General features: G+C 40.5%; 1 protein-coding gene across 3 annotated transcripts in view; it reads right to left on the bottom strand.

The window, feature by feature from the left end:
* Positions 1-23,261, bottom strand: part of HSF2BP (heat shock transcription factor 2 binding protein) — a 112,157-nt gene extending 88,896 nt beyond the window's left edge. The window contains exons 1-3 of one of the 3 annotated variants that reach the window (XM_063096218.1): positions 22,804-23,261; positions 21,278-21,428; positions 7,459-7,562 (exon numbers count right to left, since the gene is read on the bottom strand). In XM_063096218.1, coding sequence (XP_062952288.1) covers positions 7,459-7,562; positions 21,278-21,425 — 252 coding nt within the window. In that variant the 5' untranslated portion in view covers positions 21,426-21,428; positions 22,804-23,261. The other 2 variants (XM_063096224.1, XM_063096232.1) reach the window with 2 other exon arrangements.
* Positions 23,262-23,303: the final 42 nt, after the last annotated feature.

Genomic DNA, 23,303 nt, shown 5'->3' with positions numbered 1-23,303 from the left:
TGCTAATACTGCTTCTTGTGATTTATAAAATTTGGGTTTTTCATGTCTGACTTCATTTTTTTTTTTTTTTTTTTAAAAGATGACCAGTAAGGGGATCTTAACCCTTGACTTGGTGTTGTCAGCAACACGCTCAGCCAGTGAGCAAACGGCCATCCCTATATGGGATCCGAACCCGGGGCCTTGGTGTTAACAGCACCACACTCTCCCGAGTGAGCCATGGGCCGGCCCCATGTCTGACTTCATAACAGCAGTTTGGATTCCTAGATTTGTCCTTCGGGTACACCTAGCTGAACTCCCTCTAGTCACGGTGACATATGCAAGAACTGTATCACAGCATTTCCTTTGGAATTCTAGTTTCTCTCACAATTGGAAGGCCATATCCCAATCGTCTGGTTATAGTAGTTCTTCTGCAAGACCTCAAAAGAACTGCTGAGAAAGACTAGGCAGGGATAGCCTCACTACGGTCACATTTGGCAGCTACAGGAGGATATGACCCAGCACAGAGCTGCACACATAGTATAATAATATAAACAAAAAACCTCTCCATTCTTGCCTTTTTATGGGGTGGGGGGGGAATCTCAAAGAAAGCCATTCAATTCACATAACATCAAAAACAAGAAAATAGGAATTAATTTAATGAAAGAAGGGCAAGTTTTTGTTCTTCAGCACAGTGAAAACTATAATGCATTATTGAGAGAAAGTAAAGATCAAAATAAATGAAGAGACATACCACATTCATGAAAGACAATACTGGTAAGATGGCAATTCTCCCCAAATTATCTACTGATTCAACACAATCCCTATCAAAATTTCAGCAGGCTTTTATGTACAAAGTGATCATCTGATTCTAAAATTCATACAGAAATGCAAAAGACTCAGAATATCAAAAAAAAAATTTGAAAAAGAAAAACAGTGTTAGAAGACTAACACTGCCTGATTAAAAAGAAAAAAAGAAGAAAAAGAAAACTTTAAAGCTAAAGAAATCAAATCAGTGTGGTATTGGTATAAGGATAGACATATGGGTCAGTGAAACACTGACATTTATGTCCTCAATATAAGTACTCAATTTTTAACAAAGGTGCCAAGGCAATTCAACGGAAAAGGATAGTATTTTTAACAAATAATGCTAAAACGACTTTAAACAAATAATGCTAAAACACACAAAAAACATTAATTCAAAATGAAGCATGACCTAAATGTAAAACTTCTCAAAGAAAATTTGTGACCATGTGTTAGCCAAATACTTCTTAGACATCACAACAAAATCATGATCCATTAAAAAATAGTAATAAATTAAACTTCATCAAAACTTAAAACTTTTATTCTTCAAAAGACACCACTAAGTGAAAAGACAAACCACAGACTAAGAGAACTATTTCCAAATTATATATCTGAAAAGGGACTAATATCTAGATTATACAACGAACTCATATAATGCAGTAATAAACAACCCAATTAAAAACTGGCAAAAGATTTTTAAAAACATTTAACCAAAGAGAAAATGAGAATAAATAATAAATACATGAAAAGATGTTCAACATAATTAGTCATGTGCAAAATGCAAATTAAAAACACAATGAGGTATCATTACACACCCACTCTAATAGCTATAATTCAAAGGACCAAGAACAGCAAGTGTTCACAAGAATGTGGAAAAAGTGGGACCCTCGTACACTACTGGGTGGAATGTAGAATGGTACACTAACTTTGGAAAACAGTTTGGCAGTTTCTCAGAAAGTTAATCATACAAAATTACTTCAAAAACTTCATGGAAAATAGAGTTAAAAGATAAAACAAACCTTTCCACGAACTTCTTGAAGTACTCTCGTATATTCACTGCAGAACCCACAAATTCACTCCTAGGTATCTCCCCAAGAAAAACTAAAACATATGGCCACATAACCACTTGTACATCAATGTTCATAGTGGCACTACTCATAAAGGTAAAAAAAAAATGGAAACAATAGAATGTCCGTTGAGTGGTGAATAGACAAATATGACATACCCGTTCAATGGAATATTATTTGCGATAGAAAGGAACAATTGATGTATGCTATAACATGAATGAATCTTCAAAACATTATAGCAGACACAAAAGACAACAAATTGTAAGATTCCATTTCTACAAAACATTCACAAAAGGCAAATCTAGAGAGACAGCGGTTGCCCGGGGCTGGGTGAGAGAGCAGAGACTAATTGCAAACACGTAAGTGATAGGAATGTTCTAAAAATTGGTTGGACAAAATCCAGCACTCAATTATGATAAAAAAAAATTCTCAGTGAACTAGGAATAGAGGGGAACTTCCTCAATTTTATAATAAGCATCTACAAAAAACTTACACTAAAATCATACTTAATACTGAAAGACTGAATGCTTTCCCCTGATATCAGGAATGAAGCGAGGAAGTCCACTCTCACCACTCTTATTCAACCTAGTTCTAGAATTTCCAGACAGTGCAATAGGCAAAAGAAAGAAATAAAAGCTATACAGAGCAAAAGGAAGAACTAGAACTGTCCCTGTGTGTAGGTGATAAGATTATCTATGTACAAAATTGCAAGGAATCTACAAAAAGGCCTTCTAGAATTCATAAGTGAGTTCATCAAGGTCACAAAATACAAGATAAACACACGAGAAACAATCACATTTCTATACACTAAAAACAAAAAAGTGGAAACCAAAATTAAAAACATAATATCATTTACAATTACTCCCCAAAATATAAAATAGGTAAAAATCTAACACAACCTATACATGATTTGTATGCTGAAAATTACTAACTGCTGATAAAAGAAATTAAAGACAACTTAAATAAATGAAGAGACAAGCTGTCTTTATGAACTGAAAGATTCAACATATAAAATATCAATTCTCCAGAAACTAATCTATAAATATACCACAATTGCTATCAAAATCCCAGCAAGGTTTTTCATAGAGATAGACAAGCTTATTTTAAAATTTATGTAAAAAAGCAAAGGACCTAGAACAGTTAAGACAATTTTGAAATAGAGGAATTAAATGGGAAGAATCACTTTATCCAATGTTAAAGCTTACTATGTAGCTACAGTAATCAAGACAGTGTGGTAGTGGTAGAGGAACAGATCAACCAGAACAGACACAGGCCAATATGCCCACCTGATTTTTGACAAAGGTACAAAATCAATTCAATGAAAAAAAAAAAAAAAAAAGATTACCTTGGACCTAACCCTCACACCTTATACAAAAATTAATTCAAAATAGATTATAGGCTTAAATGCAAAATGTAAAACTATAAAACTGTTAGAAAGAAAAACATGAGGAAATCTTTGGGACCTAGGGCGAGGCGAAAATTTCTTAGATGTAACACCAACAGTATAAAGTAAAATCAATAAACAGGACTTCATCAAAATTAAAAACTTTTGGTCTGTGAAAGAATCTGTGAAGAAGATGAAAAGACTAACTACAGACTGGGAGAAAATATCTGCAAACCATATCCGAAAGAGGACTTGTATCTAGAATATATCAAGAACTCAAACTCAAAAGCAAAAAAAAAAAACTCAAATTCAATTACAACATGGGCAAAAGACATGAACAGACATTTCACAACACAGGATACACACGTGGCAAGTAAGTACATTGAGAAAAGATGTTCAATATCATTAGCCACTAGGGAATGCAAATTAAAATCAAAACCTACCTATCAGAATGGATAAAATAAAAAACGGTGATAACACCAAATGCCAATTAGGAGGTGAAGAAAGTGGATCACTCATACGTTGCTAGTGGGAATGTAAAATGGTACAGCCACTTTGGAACACAATTTGGCAAATCTGTACAAAACACATACTATAAGACCCAGTAATTATACTCTTTGGCATTTATCCCAGAGAAATAAAAACATACATTCACACAAAAACCTATACAAGGATGTTCACAGCACCTTTACTAGTGATAGCAAAAAAAACAAGAAACAATCCAAATGTCTTTTGATGTGGGAATGGTTAAACAAATTGTAATATATCCATACAACGGAGTACTATGCAGCAATAAAAAGGAACAAACTATAGATACATGCAACAACTTGGATGGATCTGAGTAAAAAAGTCAATCTCAAAGACTATTTACTATAGGATTCTATTTTCATGACATTCTTGAAATAACAAAATTAGAGAGATGGAGAACACATTAGTGATTGCCAGGGCTAGGCATAGGGAATGGGGTGGGTGTGGCTAAAAGTGTATACACAAAAATGTATGTACTCACGCAGAATACATATATTTGAAAATAAAGGGGTAGCACAAGAGAGCCTTGTGGTGATGGAACAATTCTGCATCTTGAGTGTGGGGGTGGTTACATGAATCGACAAATGTCATAAAATTGCACAGAACTACGCATGCACACACACACACACACAAATGAATGCATACACTCGTGAAACTTGAATAAGCTCTGTGGGTTGTACCTATGCCAGTTTCCTGGTTTTTCTCTTGAACTAGAGCTAAGCAAGATGTTCCCATTGGGGGGACTAGGCAAAGGGTACAGAAAACTTCCCTAGACTTTTTTGCAACTTCCTGTGAATCTGGTAAGTATTTCCAAAAAAATTTTTAACCAAAAACCAAACTGGATTGGGATGATAATTGTTCAACTGCATAAATTTACTAAAATTATCAAACAGCATGCTTCCACAATGGAAAATTTTTGTGGTATACAATAAAGCTGTTTTAAAGAAAAAATAATCAAATCCTGATATATTTCCCTACTTAAAGGGAATATTCATATCTAACAGGTTATCAAGCACAAAACTTTCAAAAGTCCTTCAAAATCTTTTTATCATTTATTTCTGATTTTAGCTGAACTAAACTATGGTTAATTTTTCTTTTAAAAGTTTCTTGAAATATTGTACTAATGGTTGTAATAACTTCAATTATCATAAAAGTAGCAACTCTTTCCCAACAAATTAAAAATATAGAGGAAAAAAATATGGATAACAAAATTGGCAGTCCATGTTTCAGTTAGTTTCCTGACTAAGAAAGGTGCATGTCCTAAGAGAACAACACATGAAGAAGACAAAACTGTAAACACGCCACTGGGACATCCATCCTTCCAAAGAGAAAATAGTTTAACTCTGCATGTTATCTGTGATCACCTCACGCACTTAGAAAAGACAGGTCAGCACTAAAAAAATTTGTTAAGCGGATACTTTGTGAACAGTCATACCTTGAAGAAAGAGCACAGTCCTTCAAAAGTAATTCAATATTCTCCAACAGCTGTGCCTACACCATGAAGCTGGCATGTTTTTTCTCTAGAATTCAAAGGTTGCTACTGCCAAGACTCTTTCCTGGCCAGACTCCTCATAACACAAGCAAATATCAAGTCCCAACTTGTCTCCTCTATTGATCCAATTCAATCACTATGAAGGAAACACCTCCACTGAGGCCAGGAACAAAGCTTCCTTGTTTCTGTCGCCATTCTCTCGCGTCTCCGGAGATGCTGCTGACACAGCACACACACTTCTTTATGATCTTACACTACTTCTTTATGATCTTGACTCCATACTTTGTTTCTGATCTTTTCTTACATACTGGACTCAGTAACTTCTGCCTTTTCCTAATGATTTCTACCCATAATGAAGTACTTACTAGCAATAATCTAATTTGGGGTCCTAGATCCTTTATTCTTTCCTGGTTCCTCAACTCTAAAATAAACTTCCAGAATATTGGCTTATGATTGCACAGGCCTGGACAGAGGCTATAGAAAAGGCTACAGAAAAGGTAGCTGCCAGAAGAGAAATGGCCTTCTTACAGCAAACTTGCAGGGGCTTCCACCTGTATTACACTGGTGGAACTGTTCAACAGGAAACTTACCTGGAAATAGGAAACAGTTCAAGCTAAAATACTCCCACATTTTAACTAAGGTTAAAGTAGCAGGGCAATAATAGCCTGGTGATTTGAAACTACTTTACCGTGGCTATTTCACCCTTCTATACTGGCATTTCTTTACTGGAATGGCTTATTTTTAAGCATTATATATAAATGCTAGCAAAACATGCATTTTTTATCCCTATAAATTTTAATAAAAAGGAAACGTAAGGTTCTGCTCAACTTAAGCTTCAACCTTAACAAAGATATCTCAGCAATTTAAGGAAGGACTGGACCAATGGGTAGCATTTTCAACATTTATCAAATTCCTTCTTGCATGTTGGTCAGCTTCTTACAGACCATGAAACATATAGGCCCAGACTAACTAACCAGACTGCCATTTTAGTTTATTATGATCTAAAGAGAATATAACAAAACTAAAATTTCAACTTTAACTACGTGGTGCTTAACCTAACTCATATTTAAGAATAAAATTCTTTCCTATACTTTTTTACTTGTTCGATATTAAAATCTGTACAAAATCTACCAGTTTGGGAAAACTCTATTGCAGTCACAAACATTAGGAATTCCTCTGCATGAGGAGGCAGTATGAAACACAACTTAGTACACAGGCAGTGACCTTGGACCAGCTACTCAACCTTGTCGATACACCTGCGTTGGGAGAAGCACGTGAGATGCACACACAGCTGCTTACCACCTATGAGCACACAGTATTACTAGTATTTATTGTTTCATTATTCAAAAATAAAAATACAACCAAGCCCCAAATTTTATAAGTGGCAGAATAGTTCTACTTTTATAGAAAAGAAGGGGAAATAACTCGTCATACAAAAAGTAAAAATTATCATGTAATTTCCAAGAAATAGTATTAGTCTCTCCTAATATTAAAATAAAATACGGGCCGGCCCGTGGCTCACTCGGGAGAGTGTGGTGCTGATAACACCAAGGCCACGGGTTCGGATCCCATATAGGGATGGCCGGTTGCTCACTGGGTGAGCGTGGTGCTGACAACACCAAGTCAAGGGTTAAGATCCCCTTACCGGTCATCTTTTAAAAAAAATTAAAAATAAAAAAAATAAAATAAAATATAATAGGTTATTTCTAAAATACCAGAAAATAATCCCCAAATTACAAATACTTCTGATTTATCTATCTCCAATTATATCATTACATGCCCAACATTTTTTTCCCTGGCATTCTTATTACATTATGAACTTTTAAGTTTTGGAGCAGACATTTGTTTTTTTGTTGTTTTCTTTGTTTTTGGTGGCTTGCCAGTGAAGGATCCAAATCCTTGATCTTGGAGTTATCAACACCACACTCTAACCTACAGAGCTAACCAGACAGCCCTGGAGAAGACTTTTAAACATAAAAATTAAAAGGCTTCAAGTGAATGATCTGCACGTTAAATGGTAATAAAATGCAACTGTTCATCTACCTTCCAACCCACTCAGAATACATACATTTAAAAATACAATCTCCTGAGGATTAAGGGCAAAAAATTAAGACTCACTGCTTATTACAAGTGAAAGGCTGTAAGCCAACACTCCTTTCTGGATGCAGCCATGGCTGGCATGTGAGAGCTGGTCCCTGAGCACCTACCTTCTTCTCTCTCATGCTGTCAGCCTGCACAGTTTCCAGGCGATTTTTAAAGTGCTCACAATCCATTTTCAGCTGCTCTAGTTCTTGCTCTTTCCTTTCCAGGTCTAGAAGAAAGAGACATAGAAAAAAAGACAAGATATTTCAAATCACTAACCTTTTCTAAGCATCTGTTTTGCCTAATCTTCTGTTGGTAAAACCTGTACAGATTTCTTAGGTAGGAATATTCACATTTCTGATTTCTAACCAGTCCTTGAATAAGCAATATTCTTAAAGTCCTGTTTTTTAAGTTATCAGTTTTTAGTCCACAGCAGAAAGAACTTTTTTTTGTTTTCTGTTTTGTGTTTTTTAAAGCCTCACTTTACTGTCAGACTGTACTCAAGGCTTCAGGAGAATGTGTTATTTAAAGGACTGAAGGCAGAGCTAAGAAGCCTGACTTCTCATGGCACAGACTTTTACCTGCTCCATATAAAGCAGAAGGCAGCTCAGTGAGTAGACAGAGCCAGTACAGGCTGATTCACAAACCTGACCAGCAGTCTGACTCACTGGGAACAACTGCAGCAGTGGTCCACGAGGAGGGAGAGCGGTGGTGAGTATGACGAGAAAATGCCACGGTGGAAGGGTGGGAGCTACGCAACACTTCCTCTCCACCGCATTCATTTAGTTGATGATTCAAATGGCCAGCAAAATCCCAAAAGACATCCATATCAATAATCAACCAAAAGTACTACCAACTTTAGATAAAAAATATTATCATGCTGCAGAAATACCAACACTCAAAAAATACATAATTCAAATTTTTAGGCGCTTGATCTCAAAAGCTGAGAAATCATCAGTTTTTATACAAACATACATTAAGACTTGAGGGGAACAAGCACTAACAGCTAACAGTATAACCTCCCTGATTAACATTGCAATGCTTTAAGACAGCGATTCTCAAACTTCAGTGAACATCAAAATCACTCAGAGGACATGATAAAACACAGACTGCTGGGCCTCATCCAGAGTTTCTGATTCAGCATTAGTCCCACCTGGGAACTTGTTAGAAATGTAAATTCTCAGGCAGGTCCACCTGAGAATTTACATTTCTAACAAGTAAGACTAATGCTGCTGGTCTGGGAACCACACGTGGAGAACAACTGCTTCAGGACCACAGCCTGATCTCTCATCATTAACAAAATGAGAAGGACACACAACACATGACCAGCAACAGCAAAAAAGGAAATATGGGATCACAGGAATGTGAAAGAGCAAAAAATGGAGGGTAGCAGAAGGCAGCCTGAGACGAGTGAGAGACCCTCAAAGAGCCAGACACCTGGACAGCAGAACATTACTTCGCCCTAGAGGGGGAAAGGCATACAGACATGTCCTCAGTTCAGCGTAGACAAAAGAGAAGGGGCAGGGCTTTATAATGTAGGGGACTAGGGAGACCAGAGGAAATCAAAATAAGAAACCTGTGGGGGCCGGCCTGTGGCTCACTTGGGAGAGTGTGGTGCTGATAACACCAAGGCCAAGGGTTCAGACCCCTATATAGGGATGGCTGGTTAGCTCACATGGGAGAGTGTGGTGTTGACAACACCAAATCAAGGGTTAAGATCCCCTTACCAGTCATTTTTTTTCTTTCTTTTTTTTTTTTTTTGTTAAAAAGAAACCTGTGGGGACTGCCTAGAACTATACGGGCATCCCAGAAGCTCTAAAGGAAGAAATAGAGGGAGTTTCTAAGTTCAATCGAGAGACTGTGTCCTAGAAGGAAAATTAGAATTTAAAGGTAAACATTCAGACCAGCTAGATTATGAAACTGGCTGGCAAAGCTTCTCTTAAAATGGTTTTCTTAGAAACTAGGCAAAATAACTTTGGACTATTTCTTCTCCCTTAAATGAGAGTTTTCTCTTCTGCTCAGTTAAATCAGCTATCAAGCACTATACTTTAAAAACTACAGTGACATATCTGTAACAGTGTTAAATGAAAAGATATTTATACATATAGACACACTATAATCGTATATGAAATATGTATGGTATATGGTTACAGACAAAGAAACAAAATGAAATGAAATTATCAGTGGTTTAAAATCTTCTCTTTGCAGTTAACTCTTAAATTTTGCTTCTATTAAATTACTCAAACACAGTAAAGAAGAAAATTGCACTTCTACAATCCTTATGTGTAAAAATCTGTGGAAATTAATTTTGACCACCCAAAAAACTCTTTCATTATAGTAATTTCATAATCTCTTGGCCGACAGAGCTGTATGGGACCTTATTGTAAGTTAACATACCACAGGGATGAGGTTAAAAAGTCCAATAGGCAACCCTATAGAAGTCCAGGTCCTAGATGTGAGGCCACACCCATCCACACGAGACTGTCAAGGAGGGAGCAGGTGCCTTTCCCTGTACGAAGCCGCCACCATGTGGCCAGATGGGAGCATTGCTACTACCGCCTAACAAAACTACCTTGCATTTCCAACTTGGCCCATTGCAGGCTGCCTAAGACCACCATGAGGGAAGGGGTCTTCATCGGTTTTGTTTAATGCTACTCCCCAAATGCCTCAAAAAGTACATGGAATGTGGTTGGCACTACGTAAGTATTGGTCACATGAGTGAATTTCACTTCTTTATACCTTCCTTCTCCACACAGCTACTGTGGTTATCTGTATGACTCATTTTTCTATATGAGAATAAATACATCGCTTTTGCAATTTTTTTACTTGTTTTGGGCAACTGGCTGGTATGCTGAAATTTTTTAAAAAGCCAGAGACAGAAATAATATGGACAGAGAAGGATACATTATATATAGTCAAAGCATTATCTTACCAAGCCTCAGTATTAAAACAGGAAAGGGGCTGCCATCAAGCCTAGACTATATTTCAGCTGCTGATTTTTAGTATTCAAAATTACAGTCTCTGCCTTTGCCTTCACACAGCCTTCTCCATCTCTCCACATGGTCTTCCCTCTGTACGTCTGTCTCTGTGTCCAAATTTCCTCTTGTAAGGACACCAGCAGTCATAGTGTATTAGGGCCCACCATAAATGACCTCATTTTAACTTCACTTTAAGTTCACTTAAATCATTTTAACTCTGTAAATAACTTACTTCCAAGGTTACATTTTCAGGTTACATTTTGAAGAACTAGGGGCTAGACTTCAACATATCTTTTGGGGGGGATATACCACAGGTAGTATAGTATTCCAGTAACCTCCTAGGGTTTTATCAGAACTCCCAACATACATACATGACCATCAGCCCTATATGAGACCCATACAACAGTTTCAGTTGAGAGGAATTCCTAATCACATGGTTTTCCCAAAGCACACAGCCCCAGTCTCCAGGAACTAATAGGGGTGGGGTGGGTGGAGAGCTCCCAAACTTAAGAACACGCAGACATGTCCCCACTCCCACTAAAAAGTCTAATAAGTTGCATATTTTGAAAAATGTGCCTACCAGAAAAGCTGGTAAGCATCTCAAGGTTCACAGAACTCAGAGAGGTGCATAGAAGGCTATCATATAAGTTCTAAGACACATGATGGGCATCAATTTTAGAGTCTGACAAATCTCACATTGGCAGAGTGAGTTGATTTTGCACTGAAGAAACAGCATTTTCCGACATACTAAAACAAACTTTCTATTTGCCTAACATACCATATTCTCCTCCACCTCTGCACTTCTCCAAACCACTCCTACCTGGGATGCCTCTTTCACCATCTCCTAATTCCAACTCTTCCATAAAGCCCTCTTTGGCCATTCTCTTCCCCCCTTGGAATTCTGACAGCGTTTCCTACAGTCAAATGACATCTATGATATACTTCCATCATTTGTCTTTTATCTTCCCTATTATTGTTTCCTAAGGATTATGACTGTCTTGTGCATCCCTGTGGATTCCTTCAAGTAACCAGCATAGAACTATTAAGCCCCAGGGTCAGATCTCAGGTCAAGACCCAAATCTCGTGATCCTCTGGTGGCACCTGCAATCTTAACCACCCCTGCTTCCTCTCTCTGTTTCAGGTTAAGTGCATCTTTTCTCTTAAGATTCTGCTCCTTGAGGCTGGCTCTGTTGCTGTGGATGCAGTCCCCTGCAGCTTACCCTTCACTGCTGCACCCAAAGACAACTGCAGGTTCTAATCACACAGGGAGACAGAAGCTCACAAATAGGCCAGTCACAGACTAACCTATTAATCTGGACTATCTTCTGAGATGGTAACTGAAAGCTCCACAGGGCCCCCCTCTTTCTCTCTCAACTGAGAGAACTCACCCTCCCTCATACCGAGGTTCTCATTTATAAACAATAATGCAGGCTCCTTTGTCCACAAAGAACCATCCCAACGCTTAAACCTACTAAAGAAATAGTGCTGATGATGTTTATATCGTAGTATTTTGTTATCTAAGCAGACCTTCCTCTTGGTAAACCTCAGTGATCCCTTTGGAGAATTCTTCACAGGTGTCAAAAATGTAAGTTGAAAAAGTAAAAAAAAAATAGAATATTCCAGGACTCACTTAAAAAAAAAAAAAAAAAAACCCTCAGTTAAAGAACTTAAATGCATTTGGAATCCTAGTACCCATTCAAAACACTTTAATTAGCTGTCAAATTTTTAAAATAAACCAAACCCAAAGTGAGGGAGAGAGTTGAAACCAGAACACAGGAATAGTATTTTTTTCCTGTACTGACAAAAACCTGCTTCTAAAACCACTTATTTTAACGTAAAGGTCACTGGAGTAATCTTATAAAATGAAGAAAATGTTCAATTAATAGGAACTGCCTTACATGGGCCCTGCCAATGTGCTGCCCTCTAGCTTGTATCACTAACTTTTCCTACCTGTGCATTGAAGCTCCCCAGCCTACCTGTAAGTTGTCAAGGGAAAGGATCAGATCTTATCCGTTTTATATTCCCACATCACCAAGCAGTGCTTGACAAATACTAGGCATAAAATAAATTGCCGATTGATTGAATTATCAACAAAATTAACTGAACGACTTGAAAATAAATGCCATCACAAAAGACTAAGATCAGTCTTGCTGAATTCGAATTCTACTGTAGTACTTCCCGAACCAGATTCAGGGAGTTTTGCTCTCCATTATTGGCACACAGACATGATATGAATGACTGAGTGGTCAGGAATGATATTCAAACACATCTCTTCATCCTCTCCATCTTGACCACATTTCCTCCTCCTCTATCCATAAGCCCCTTTACACCTATTTTCTTCTATTACATTCCCCTATGGTCTGAACAGTCTCCATGTGCCCCTTCTGATCCACTCTCCACCCTGCGGTGTGCCCCAAAAGGTTGATGTCAACCTCTGTAGCACCTGGGCTCCCTTGTTCTGTGGCTTGCCCTTGCACACAGACAGTGGCAGGGACTGCAGGAAGCTGGAGGGCAGGAGGAGACTGAGGTTGGGACATTCATTTCTCCACTGCATCCTCCCTCCCAGGCTTCTCCTTCTCCTACAGAGTCACGCCTCTCCCACTGCTCCAGGCCCAGGGGAAGCAATGGCGCTCTACTCTTGCTAGTTCTTGGATGCACTCTCCATGTGCTGGCTCCCTTAACCCTGCTGACACCTTTGTAAGTGATCTCTTCACTATACTTTCTGTTTACTCCTTTTGTTCCCTGCCAGGATATGGATGTGATACACTCTGATATTTTCTCATTTGGGCCATGATAAATTTTGGGTCAAATCAATAACCTCTTCTTGGTGCTCACTCTTTTGTCCAACTCTTCATGGTAATCTCTCTAGCTCATATGTCTGTGGACCAGAAATAATTCCTCCCGCAATGAAACAGAGGTCCACCTCTCTCCTCATTAATATCATACTTTCAGGAAATTAATCTCAAAATACCCCACAGACAGTAGAATCAGTAGTGGTTTTTAAATCCCACTGCTAAGAACCTGAGAGTGCCTCAGGAACAATTACATTTCTTAAACATTCGATTTATATTTTCACTTTAAAGTGTGTTTTTTAAACTTTTTATTTGGAAACAATTTCAAATTTACAAAACATTGCATAAATAAAAACAATACAAAGAACGCTCATATACCCTTTACCCAGACTTACCTACTGTTAACATCCTGCTACATTTGCTCATCATTTACATCACAAACACTCATGCACACACAAGTACATACACACATATATTCTTCTGAGCCATTTGAGAGTAAGTTATATACCATGGCCCTTTACTCCTAAATAGTTCAGTGACTATTTCCCAAGAATAAGGATAATGTCTTAGACACCCATTATATATAGTTGTCAACTTCAGGAAAATTAATATTGATTTAATACCTTACCTTTATCTAATCTACCACTGACATTCAAATTTTATACGATGGCCCCATATTACCCTTTATAGCATTTTTCCCCTTCAAGTACAGAATCTAGTCTAGGTTCGGGTGTTATACCTAGTTGTCATGTATCTTTAACCTCCTTTAAACTGGATCATCTCCATAGCCTGTCTTTTCTGTTACCACATCAAATCACAATATATTTTTAATAATTTAAAAATCAAGACAATACATGGAAGGACTTCCATTTCCAACTATGAAAGTGATGCAGATCAATCTTCCCACAAAGAATAATTAGAAAAGCTGAACTGAAAGAACAAAAGAACCACATGAAGGTATCTGAGAGCCAGTAAGTCAGGCAGGTCTTGAAGACCAAGACTCAGAGGAGAGGAAAACATGCTACTGTGACCAGGTGCAACACTCTACCCCACTCTTCCCTTAGGAATTTGCACACTCAAAAGCAGCACAGCAGCAAAGCTCTGTAGAACATCCCACAGTCTCTTGGAGCTGGAGAAATAAAAATAAAGTGCAGGGCTATCAGACAGCCGACACTTAAAGGCAAGCCATGATCCTGAAGAAAATGGAAGCATAGAAAAATGAGCTAACATCAGAACCATTTCTCCCCTCAAGGCATTCAGCAATCTGTAAGTGGCACCAGAGAGGCCGTGGAAGCACTGAAGGAAGAGGCCAAGCTGCCAAGGAGAGAGAGAGAGAGGATGGAGGTCAAGGCCTGCCAAGGTGCAAGGGCTCTGGTAAACACCTCGAGCTCTCAGCTGGGCCCCCTTGAAGGAATAATGCCCTAAGAATGAGAATGAATTAGAATGGCCGGCTGGAATTAAGACTGAAACCAGCTGTGAATTAGTTCAATCCCTAATGAGATTAAGGTGATCTACTCTTACTCTATTCTAACTGAATGACAAAATCTAAGGGGAAAAAAATCCTTGCTGGAGAAAAATACCATCATCCAGAGCCTCTACAAGTTTTCACTTAAAAAAAACAAAAATCTGTTGCACAATAAGAAATTACCAGGCCTACCAAGAGGAAAAATAGACAACAGAAGCAAATCCACAGATGATCCAGATATTGGATTTACCAGACACAGACTTTAAAATAACTGTGATTAAAGACTCAGAAAATAGGTAACAAGAGAATTTCATCACAGAACTAGCATTTTTAAAAAGCCAAATGAAAAAATCAGTACAAAATTGTATAAATAGTAATATTAAAAAATTAAGTAACATACAATAATACTGATAAAAAATAGTGAAGAATCCAGAATCAGACGTACATAGACATGGCCACTTACAACTTGACTTATGACAACAATGACGCTGCAGCATGGGAAAGGAAGACTTTTCAGTAAGTGGTTCCAGGCCAGTTGACCACATAGTTAGTGGCTAATAAAAACAGACATGTACAGCAGGGATTACACAACATCATCATCGCAGAAAGTTCTACTGGACGGTGCTCACAGAGGCTAGGTGCTGATATACAAATTTAAAATTAAACAAAATAACTATTTTCACTGCTAAAAGAGATGTGTTAATCAAATATCTCTCCAGTATATCATTCCTGCACTAGGCTGTATTTATTGCTAATATTTTCAATGACCAAAACTGGTTCACACTATTAACATTTTAATATATTTATTTAAATAAGTAAATTTTAAAAGGTTAAAACTATTTAATGTTAACTACTTGTCAGAAATGAGACAAATTTTATGTTTGGTGTCAACATACAAAATTAAGTAATTCCAACTCCTCAGAGACTTTGAGTGAATATCTGACAGACTCCACTAAGGTGTCGTTTTTCTTTCAATCGTTTCATTTAACATCTCAAATGCATCATAATGCATAAAAAGTGTTTTCTATAAGACAATAAAAATTTAAGCTTGCTGAGTGGCTTTTTCCTCATCCCTTTCCAAAATACTCACCAACTAAGGAAGGCAACAACTTATTAGATCTTAGTGACTAAATGGTAAAACAAAAATATCTGACTCCTCTGATTTCAAGCTTCAACATCGAGTTAATAGGAAAGCATCCCCATGTTGCCAGGTGTGCTCTTTGAAAACAACTATTTGTAACTCCTTATCTCTGTGATTTGTCTTTTGCTACGTCCTAACCAAAACTAAAAACAGAAATTGGATGACGAAGATGATAATTCAACTGTCTTCCAAAATCACTAATAAGAAATTTACGTTTTCATCACAAATTTCCTTGTTCCCACTGATTTCATACAGTAAATGTTCTAAAACTAAATTTTTAAAATAGACAGAAAATAATTTTCGTCTATTTTACATACAGAACCACCATATACTATATAAAATTTTATTCAAAAAAAATATTCTCCCAGTTTAAACCAAACTTTTGATGCCCACTGATTTAGAGATAACCCCCTCACTGTTGGATGAACAAAGCACGAGAGGAGATGAGAGAAAATAGAGGGTAATCTAACTTTCATTCAGTACTTATATCACAATTGCTTTACCGAGGTCACCTGTCTAAGCCTGAGAACTCTATGGGCATCCCCATTTTACAAGCAGAAAAACCTGAAGCTGAGGGTTACAGAGATGATAAAGGAGAGAACTGGAATTTAAACCTGGGTCAGTCTTATTCAAACTTTCCAACACCTTTCCCAAAGTGACAGTGTTCGAGCCAGAATCACAGCTGCTGGGGTGTGAATTGGGGTGCTCTCCTTGTGTTTTCCCCAGTATCCAGGGAAAGGCACTATTTATTGAAGATGCCCATAAGCCAGGCCCTGTGCCAAGCACTTCTAAAAAATTATATCTTCTTAAACTTTGCCACATCCCATGAGGTAAGCATTATTGTCCCTGTTTTATAGATGGGGAAACATATTGAGACACTGGTTAGCAAGCAGTATACATGACTCCCGTAACTCCATATTCCCACTGCTGACACTAAATCCTAATGCTCCGTCCTCACTTCCTCTTTTCCATGCTTCCCTTCCACTCCACATTCTGTAGTCCTATACACTACTGGAGCCCAACCTTTCCCTTTGTCTTCCACCCATTCCCTCAAACCAATAATATCCTATATATACTCAGGTACAAAAATCATTCCCCTGAAAGTGTGATTTTAATCACTATTTTGATGTCACTTCCAAGTAGTAACTTCCAATTGCCTCTCATCTCAAATTTAAAACAATCCACGATTCTGTTTTCTATGAATGGCTCACATTTACTGTCCTCATTCTGCTATACCCCAATCTTTGCTCCATGTAGCAAGCAGAAAAACTAGCTACTGAACTCACAATCAATGCTGCTCAGTCCCATCTGTGACTTTCATACATGCCCCTCCCTAGCTTAAAATATCTCCCCTTTTCCTCCTAAGTCATGCCTCTCTCCTCAGTGCTCGGCTAATCACTGGAGATGCTCAGGTAAGACCCCCATGAGTATTTTTCCAAACCACCACCTACCTTGTCTAGTTTCCCTAAGGCCAATGCTGTGTTACAATCAGAATTAAGTCCCATTCACTACTTGGTGTTCATGAAATCAATTCAAATTCTCTAGCTGGCTTACAGATTACTTTGTAGCCTTAGCCCATCTAAGCCATCCCACTTGTACAACCATACCTACACTCTAAAAGAAGCTTCTCCTCAAATCAGGCATATGGCTTCTCTCTACTCCTTCCCTGCCTGCATTCCTTCCTACCTTCAGGTTGCTCTTCATCGTTGTTTAAAATTGGAGGCACACAACAACCTCTAGAAGAAAAAGGAGCTGATACCCATCAAAGCCAAAACCAAGAACCCTACTGGACCACAGGGCTAGTGGGAAGGGAGAAAAACAAATGTCAACAGCTCTTGCTGCCGCAGTGTGAACCCTGGATTTCCTCTGTGAGGGTCCACCCTAGAGCCATGTCCTAACTGATTATTCTGGGCAGACCCAGGGAGGGCCATCAGATCTAGGCCTTACACAAAGAAAAGGGAGAAAATTTTTGTTTTTCTTCATGTTGCCCAAATTCTAAGAATTCAAGAGCCAAAATTAGGTAAGAGGTGCCTTTGAAGGCTTTTTTCTTTTTTTTTTGGCAGCTGGCTGGTACTGGGATCTGAATCTTTGACCCTGATGTTATCAGCACCACACTCTACCAAGTGAGCTAACTGGCCAGCCCCATCAGAGACTACATTTTAGGCCAGCCTCAGGCTAAAAAGGCAGAAGTCTTCAAGGGCCAGCTCAGATTCAAAGTTCAAAATGTACCCTCCTGTAACCACCACAGTCTTTGATCCTTCTTTCTTTAACACCAAGTATCCTTTAGCACATGTTAGCTTCATAAGGTAACATGAAAGAACAGCATGCAGAGACAGTAGGGTGGTCCCTTAGGACCACATACTCAGCCAGGCAGAGGATATAATGGTAGGCAAAAACAGGGGCCCCGCCCTCCCACCAACTTGTAAAGTAAAATGAGAACTAAACCATGATGTTTGAAGAAGCAGGGTGCCATAACAATATCTAAAAGGAGCATAGTGTCTACGCAGCCAGATTAGACAGCACCTCTGGGCAGAGCTGTGCTCAATAATATAAAGCCTTTTAGCCATAGTTTGGTTTGGTTTAGGTTTTTTGGTGATAGTGGGTTTTGGTGGTTTTTTGGTTTGCTTTTTGGTTTTTATCCTAAGAGCAAAGAGAAGCTGAAGACTTAAGCTGGGGAATGGCATGATCAGAATGAATTGCTAAAAATTACTCAGGCTACAGTGTATAGAATGTACTGGAGAGTGGCAATGAGTGAATGCTGCCGAGAAGAAGCAAGTGCAGGGTTTAAGCAAAATATGGCAGTGGAGACAGAGGCAGGCTGATGAATTCAGGATGCGTCTACAAGGCAAAATGTATAGGACTCATTGGTGGACAAGTTTCAGGAGAAGTAGTGAGGAGGACAAACAAGTAACAAGACTTCTAGGTCTCTAGTCTGGGTGGTGGTGCTCTACAGAGGCTTAGTCAGGACAGTGTGGGATGGGGGTAGGGGAAGGGATATCATAAGTCAGATGTGAAAAAGTGAAAACAGATGCCAGCTGGGATAACACACACAGATAGAGCCAGCAGCCAAGTTAACAGGAAATAATATGTCTCCCAAGGACACTGCAACTGTAAAGTATCATAAAGATCCCTTCTTTGAGTGACTACTGACTTCTAATTCACTGGGAAACTTCATTCTGTAAAATCCCAGACTCCCATAAACTTTGCTATTTAAAATGATACCAGTAAGGAAACATCCCACCCTTGCCTGCAGGATCTAAGTCACTATGACAGAACAGCAGCCTTGATATCCAACTAGCTGCAGAGCTCCAAATGAGGGATTTTTAGACACAATGTTCCACATTTATCTGAACTTTGTAGTTTTCAAAGAAACGAGACCTGGGTCAGACAGTCAGACTTGACACTGATCCCTTTACACACAGTTCTAGTTTGCTTTGAGCCCACCAAAACACTGCTTCATTTACACTTCACCTAAATTCCACCCTGTACGCAAGTACTGTAACGACTCTATCCTCTGTTTGGTGAGGTGTCCCACAGTTTCTCCACTGTGTGTGTGGTCTTCCTCACTGCAATGGGCCACAAACCTAACCTTGTCAGACTGCAGGTCCGTTCCTGGTGGCCTTAAACTGATTAGACTGGAACACACATTTAGAATTTGAAATGATCATGAAACAAGTGGAAAGAAATGCCAAGTAGGAGTCAGACACAGGGCTCTGTGCTTGGAGGAGAGGTGTGGGCTAGAGATAAATCCAGCAGCCACTGGCATCAAGATGGTAACTGAAACTATGCATGTGTGTGAGATTGCCGAGGGAGAGGCCATGGAATGAGGAGAAAACGGCTTCAAGCAACTGCACTGTTTGAAGGCTGCTCACCGGAGAAGGATGAATCAGCAAAGGAGACTGAGAAGAAATCACCAGAGACATAAGTAGGAAAAGAGGTGACTACATAGCTGGGTAAGGCCAGGGGCTCTGAGGTAAGATCTCCCAAAGTCTGACTTTGATCAAATCACCAAAAATTTGTTTGTGGTCTTTAGTTTGTTCTCCAAAAATGGACTCATGCTAACTAAATCATGAGACCCTGATGTACTTTTCAGAATGCCAGCTTACTGATTTATAGTGAGAAATACAACCAACCAGCAGGCTGACATACTCTGCTACTGGTAGAGTATGTCTTCCTTTCCTGAAGATAAACGCACAACGAATGACTAATTACTTTCAGATGGTTGCTAGATGAGCATGAGATCAGAACGAGGGAAGCTAAGAAGTCAATGACCTAGAGTTTTGGCAACCAAGAATATGGAGTATTTTCTGCAGGATCCTAATAAGAAACAGAATTCAACTCAGATGTTGAGACTTTACAAAGGGAAAAGGGACCCAATGAGGGATGGTGAGGCACCCAGGAACTAGCAACAGCCCTACAGATGCAGAGCAAGGGAAGAAAACAGTGTTACTGGAGCCCAGTGAGAGCTGGGACTGTGCAGGAGGCCTCTAGATGGGAGTCCTAGTTGTGGAGGGATGCAGTTACTGCCAGAGAACAGCAGAATAGCAGGAAAGAGTGGGAGAAAAGGCCTCAACCTCTCTCTCCACCCAGCAATTACTTCTATCTGTGAGCTCCACTGCAGCCATCAAGGGAACCAGAGCACCAACTGCAGGGTCCATCACCCAGAGCATACCACATGGCAGTGAAGAGGAGAATGGATCTGAGGACTCCAGAGAGAATACAAACAGGGCAGGGTGCATGGCAACCATGAGCACTCTTCCTTCCAACTGGATACTGTTGGTCCCTTGACCATATACATTTGTACAACCAGAAACTTGTATTCTTGAGTCGATACCTTCTTGTTTGGACTATGTTAGAAACACTACCTGGGACCCCTGGACGCACCTTTTCTAGAGGCCATGCAGTCATGATGGCTAGCAGTCAAATGCAAGGTAGTAAATTAGCCTTAACCATCAAAGGCTGATTTAATCATAATCCAGCTTCAATTAAGCAAGTGCTGAATCAATCTCAGAATATCTCCAACATCTTCAATAGGCTCCTAAACTGATATGTGACATAATGGCTCAATTCAAATCTCAAAAGTCTAAATGGACAAGTTCTAGCACTCCTGAACTTAAATCAATGCTAGAAACTGATCCACTCATCCACCTGGGGACAAGGGAACACATGTCCAGCTACCTCTACGGGAAGTTAACTCTATGCAAGGTTTCCACATGGCAAGATCCTTAAATTTAAAGAACTTAATTCTTAGAGTAGAGCTTTTTAGTTATCAAAAGTATAAAATTCTTCTACCAACAAAGAGAGTGGATGAGAAAGAGAAGCTGGTAACAGATAATTCCAGAAAGCTGGCAACCTTTCCTCCAACACCAACCTACATACGTCTAAGTCACAAATTTAAAAGTACCTCCTTTCTTGTGTTTTACCTCACTCTCCCAAATGTAATTACAAGAACTATAACAAAACCTTTAAATTAATTTACAATTACTTCACAATTATTTACCTAAGGTAAGCCCGCTAAAACAAATTACTGTCACCACCAATGACTGCTAAAAATTAAGTAAGACTCACTTTTTTCTACAATTTTTAATTTCTGGAAGCTTTCCAGTACCTCCCCATTTAGTATTCTGGGTAAGAAGTCCCGAATTTGCATCACTTCAGTTGTCAGCCGTTCCAGGTCCTTCTTTCTGACTTTAACAAATTCTTCTTTAGTTCCCATGTGCTAAAAGAACAAGCAGATCTTAAGATTATTATATTTCTTCTTAGATGACTAAAACCAGCAGCCCAAGTCAATTTGCTTCCTTTTCTCTTGTGCCTCTTATGTTCACTCGTTTTAAAACGATGTCTTTACTTAATGTGCCTTCTGATAGAGATACACAGATGTCAAGTGTGTGTGTGTGTGTGTGTGTGTGTGTGTGTGTGTGTGTGTGTGTAAAAACATTTTGAGAGCTGAAGCCCCAGCCCTCAAAACAGGATCCAGATATCTAAAAAAAAACAAACAAACAAACAAACAAACAAAAACCCCCAAAACAGCATATACAAGAACCCCATTTCCAAAAGCCAAACAAAATGCCTACAACTTTTTCTTAACCCTGCAGCACCCGGCTATCAGGAGGAAAAGGAGGTCCTCTTCACTGGGCTCCTCCTGGGTCATCCCACCCAACATTCATCCCAGCCCTCCCGGTTGTCCAGAACAGACACTGAGGCCCGGGGGCTAAGTGACCTTCTCCACGTAGCACAGTTAATGAGAGCAGAACCAGAACTGAGCACGGATCTGTCTAATCGTGTGAACCAAACTCCCGAGTGCAGAGACGGTGGTCACTCGTCTCACATTCCACGCACGCCCGGGCACCGCACCCACCCCGCCGCCCCAGCGGGTCGCCCCACGCCAGTCGCCACCTGCGCCGGCCGAGCCCACGCTATCCGTGGGGAGGGGGCTAGGCCTCCCCAACCGCGCCACGGAAGGCCATTTGTGGGCGCACCGGGCGAGGCCCTGAGGAGGAGCAAATGGCGAGAGCCAGGACACGGGGGGTACGGCCCGAGGCCTCCTCACTGACCCGGCAGGCCTCCTCAGCACCACATGCCTCGCCCATGGCCGCCGCGGCCCCGGCTCTGTGCGCCTGCGCGGTGGCACGTCCTCTGACCACCTCACGCCAGAAAGTGCGGGAACGCGTCCACGCCGGAGGCCGCGAACCGAGAGTCGGAGAGCCGCGGAGCTCAAAACTCAGAGCCTCCACAGCATTTTCGGCCTCGAGGACGGGGTGGGTTCGGCGAGATCCCGCTTCAGCTCTTCTGGGTTAGACAGGGTTTTAAACTTAACTGCAAAGTAGAAGGAAAGTGAAACCCAGGTGTAAATGTTAAGTAAAGAACGTCGAATGGCTCCTTTCCTGTGTGACGAGGAGCTCTGGACTAAGGAGGTTGCGTTCGGGCCGGCACCGTGCTCGCGGGAAGTCTCGCCCGCGTTCCCTCTCTCAGCGCTGGGAGTTTCTAGGTTCAGTGCTAAAGCTCTGCGTGTCAACAGCGCTCCTGGGACGGCGGCCCAGGAGTGGGCGCGTTATTTCGGGCAAAGGAGTGAGCGGAGGAGCTAAGACACCCACTGCAAGATTGGCGGAGTCACCGGTCCCGGCACGCCCGCTGAACCCGCAGGGCTTTTGATGGACAACTGTTAGGACGTCTCCCTTCTCTGCAGTTGGCAACACGGACTGCTCCGCTCCCCGAAGGCGGGCGCTCTCCAGGCCCAAGGCTCCCACCCGACCCCCTGCGCCCGCGGCAGGGCTGGGCTCCAGGGGAGAGGGCGGGACTGCCCCACCTGCCCTGCTCAGCAAGCCCCTGCTGGCCTCTGTTGCCCTGTCCCAGCCCCACCGGGGGAGCCGGGAGGTCGCAGGACAGCTGCTGCCCCGACGGGGTTGTGTCCGGGGGGCTTAAAGACTCCAGACCGCGAAGACCGGCCGTCCGTCTCTGCCTGGCCGAGACCCAACCCTGGCTAACCTCGCCGTGAACGGCCCTGAATTTTGGCCACCGAGAGACGGCTCGACGCGCAACCAGACCGGGGGCCCTGCCGCGGCCAGAGCCACGCGCGCGCTCCCAGAAGGCGCTG

This window comes from Cynocephalus volans, chromosome 1 (assembly GCF_027409185.1).
Source record: "Cynocephalus volans isolate mCynVol1 chromosome 1, mCynVol1.pri, whole genome shotgun sequence".
In the NCBI taxonomy this organism is placed as follows: domain Eukaryota; kingdom Metazoa; phylum Chordata; class Mammalia; order Dermoptera; family Cynocephalidae; genus Cynocephalus; species Cynocephalus volans.
The sequence above is the reverse complement of the archived record's forward strand: the minus strand, read 5'-3'. Positions and strand labels throughout refer to the sequence as shown.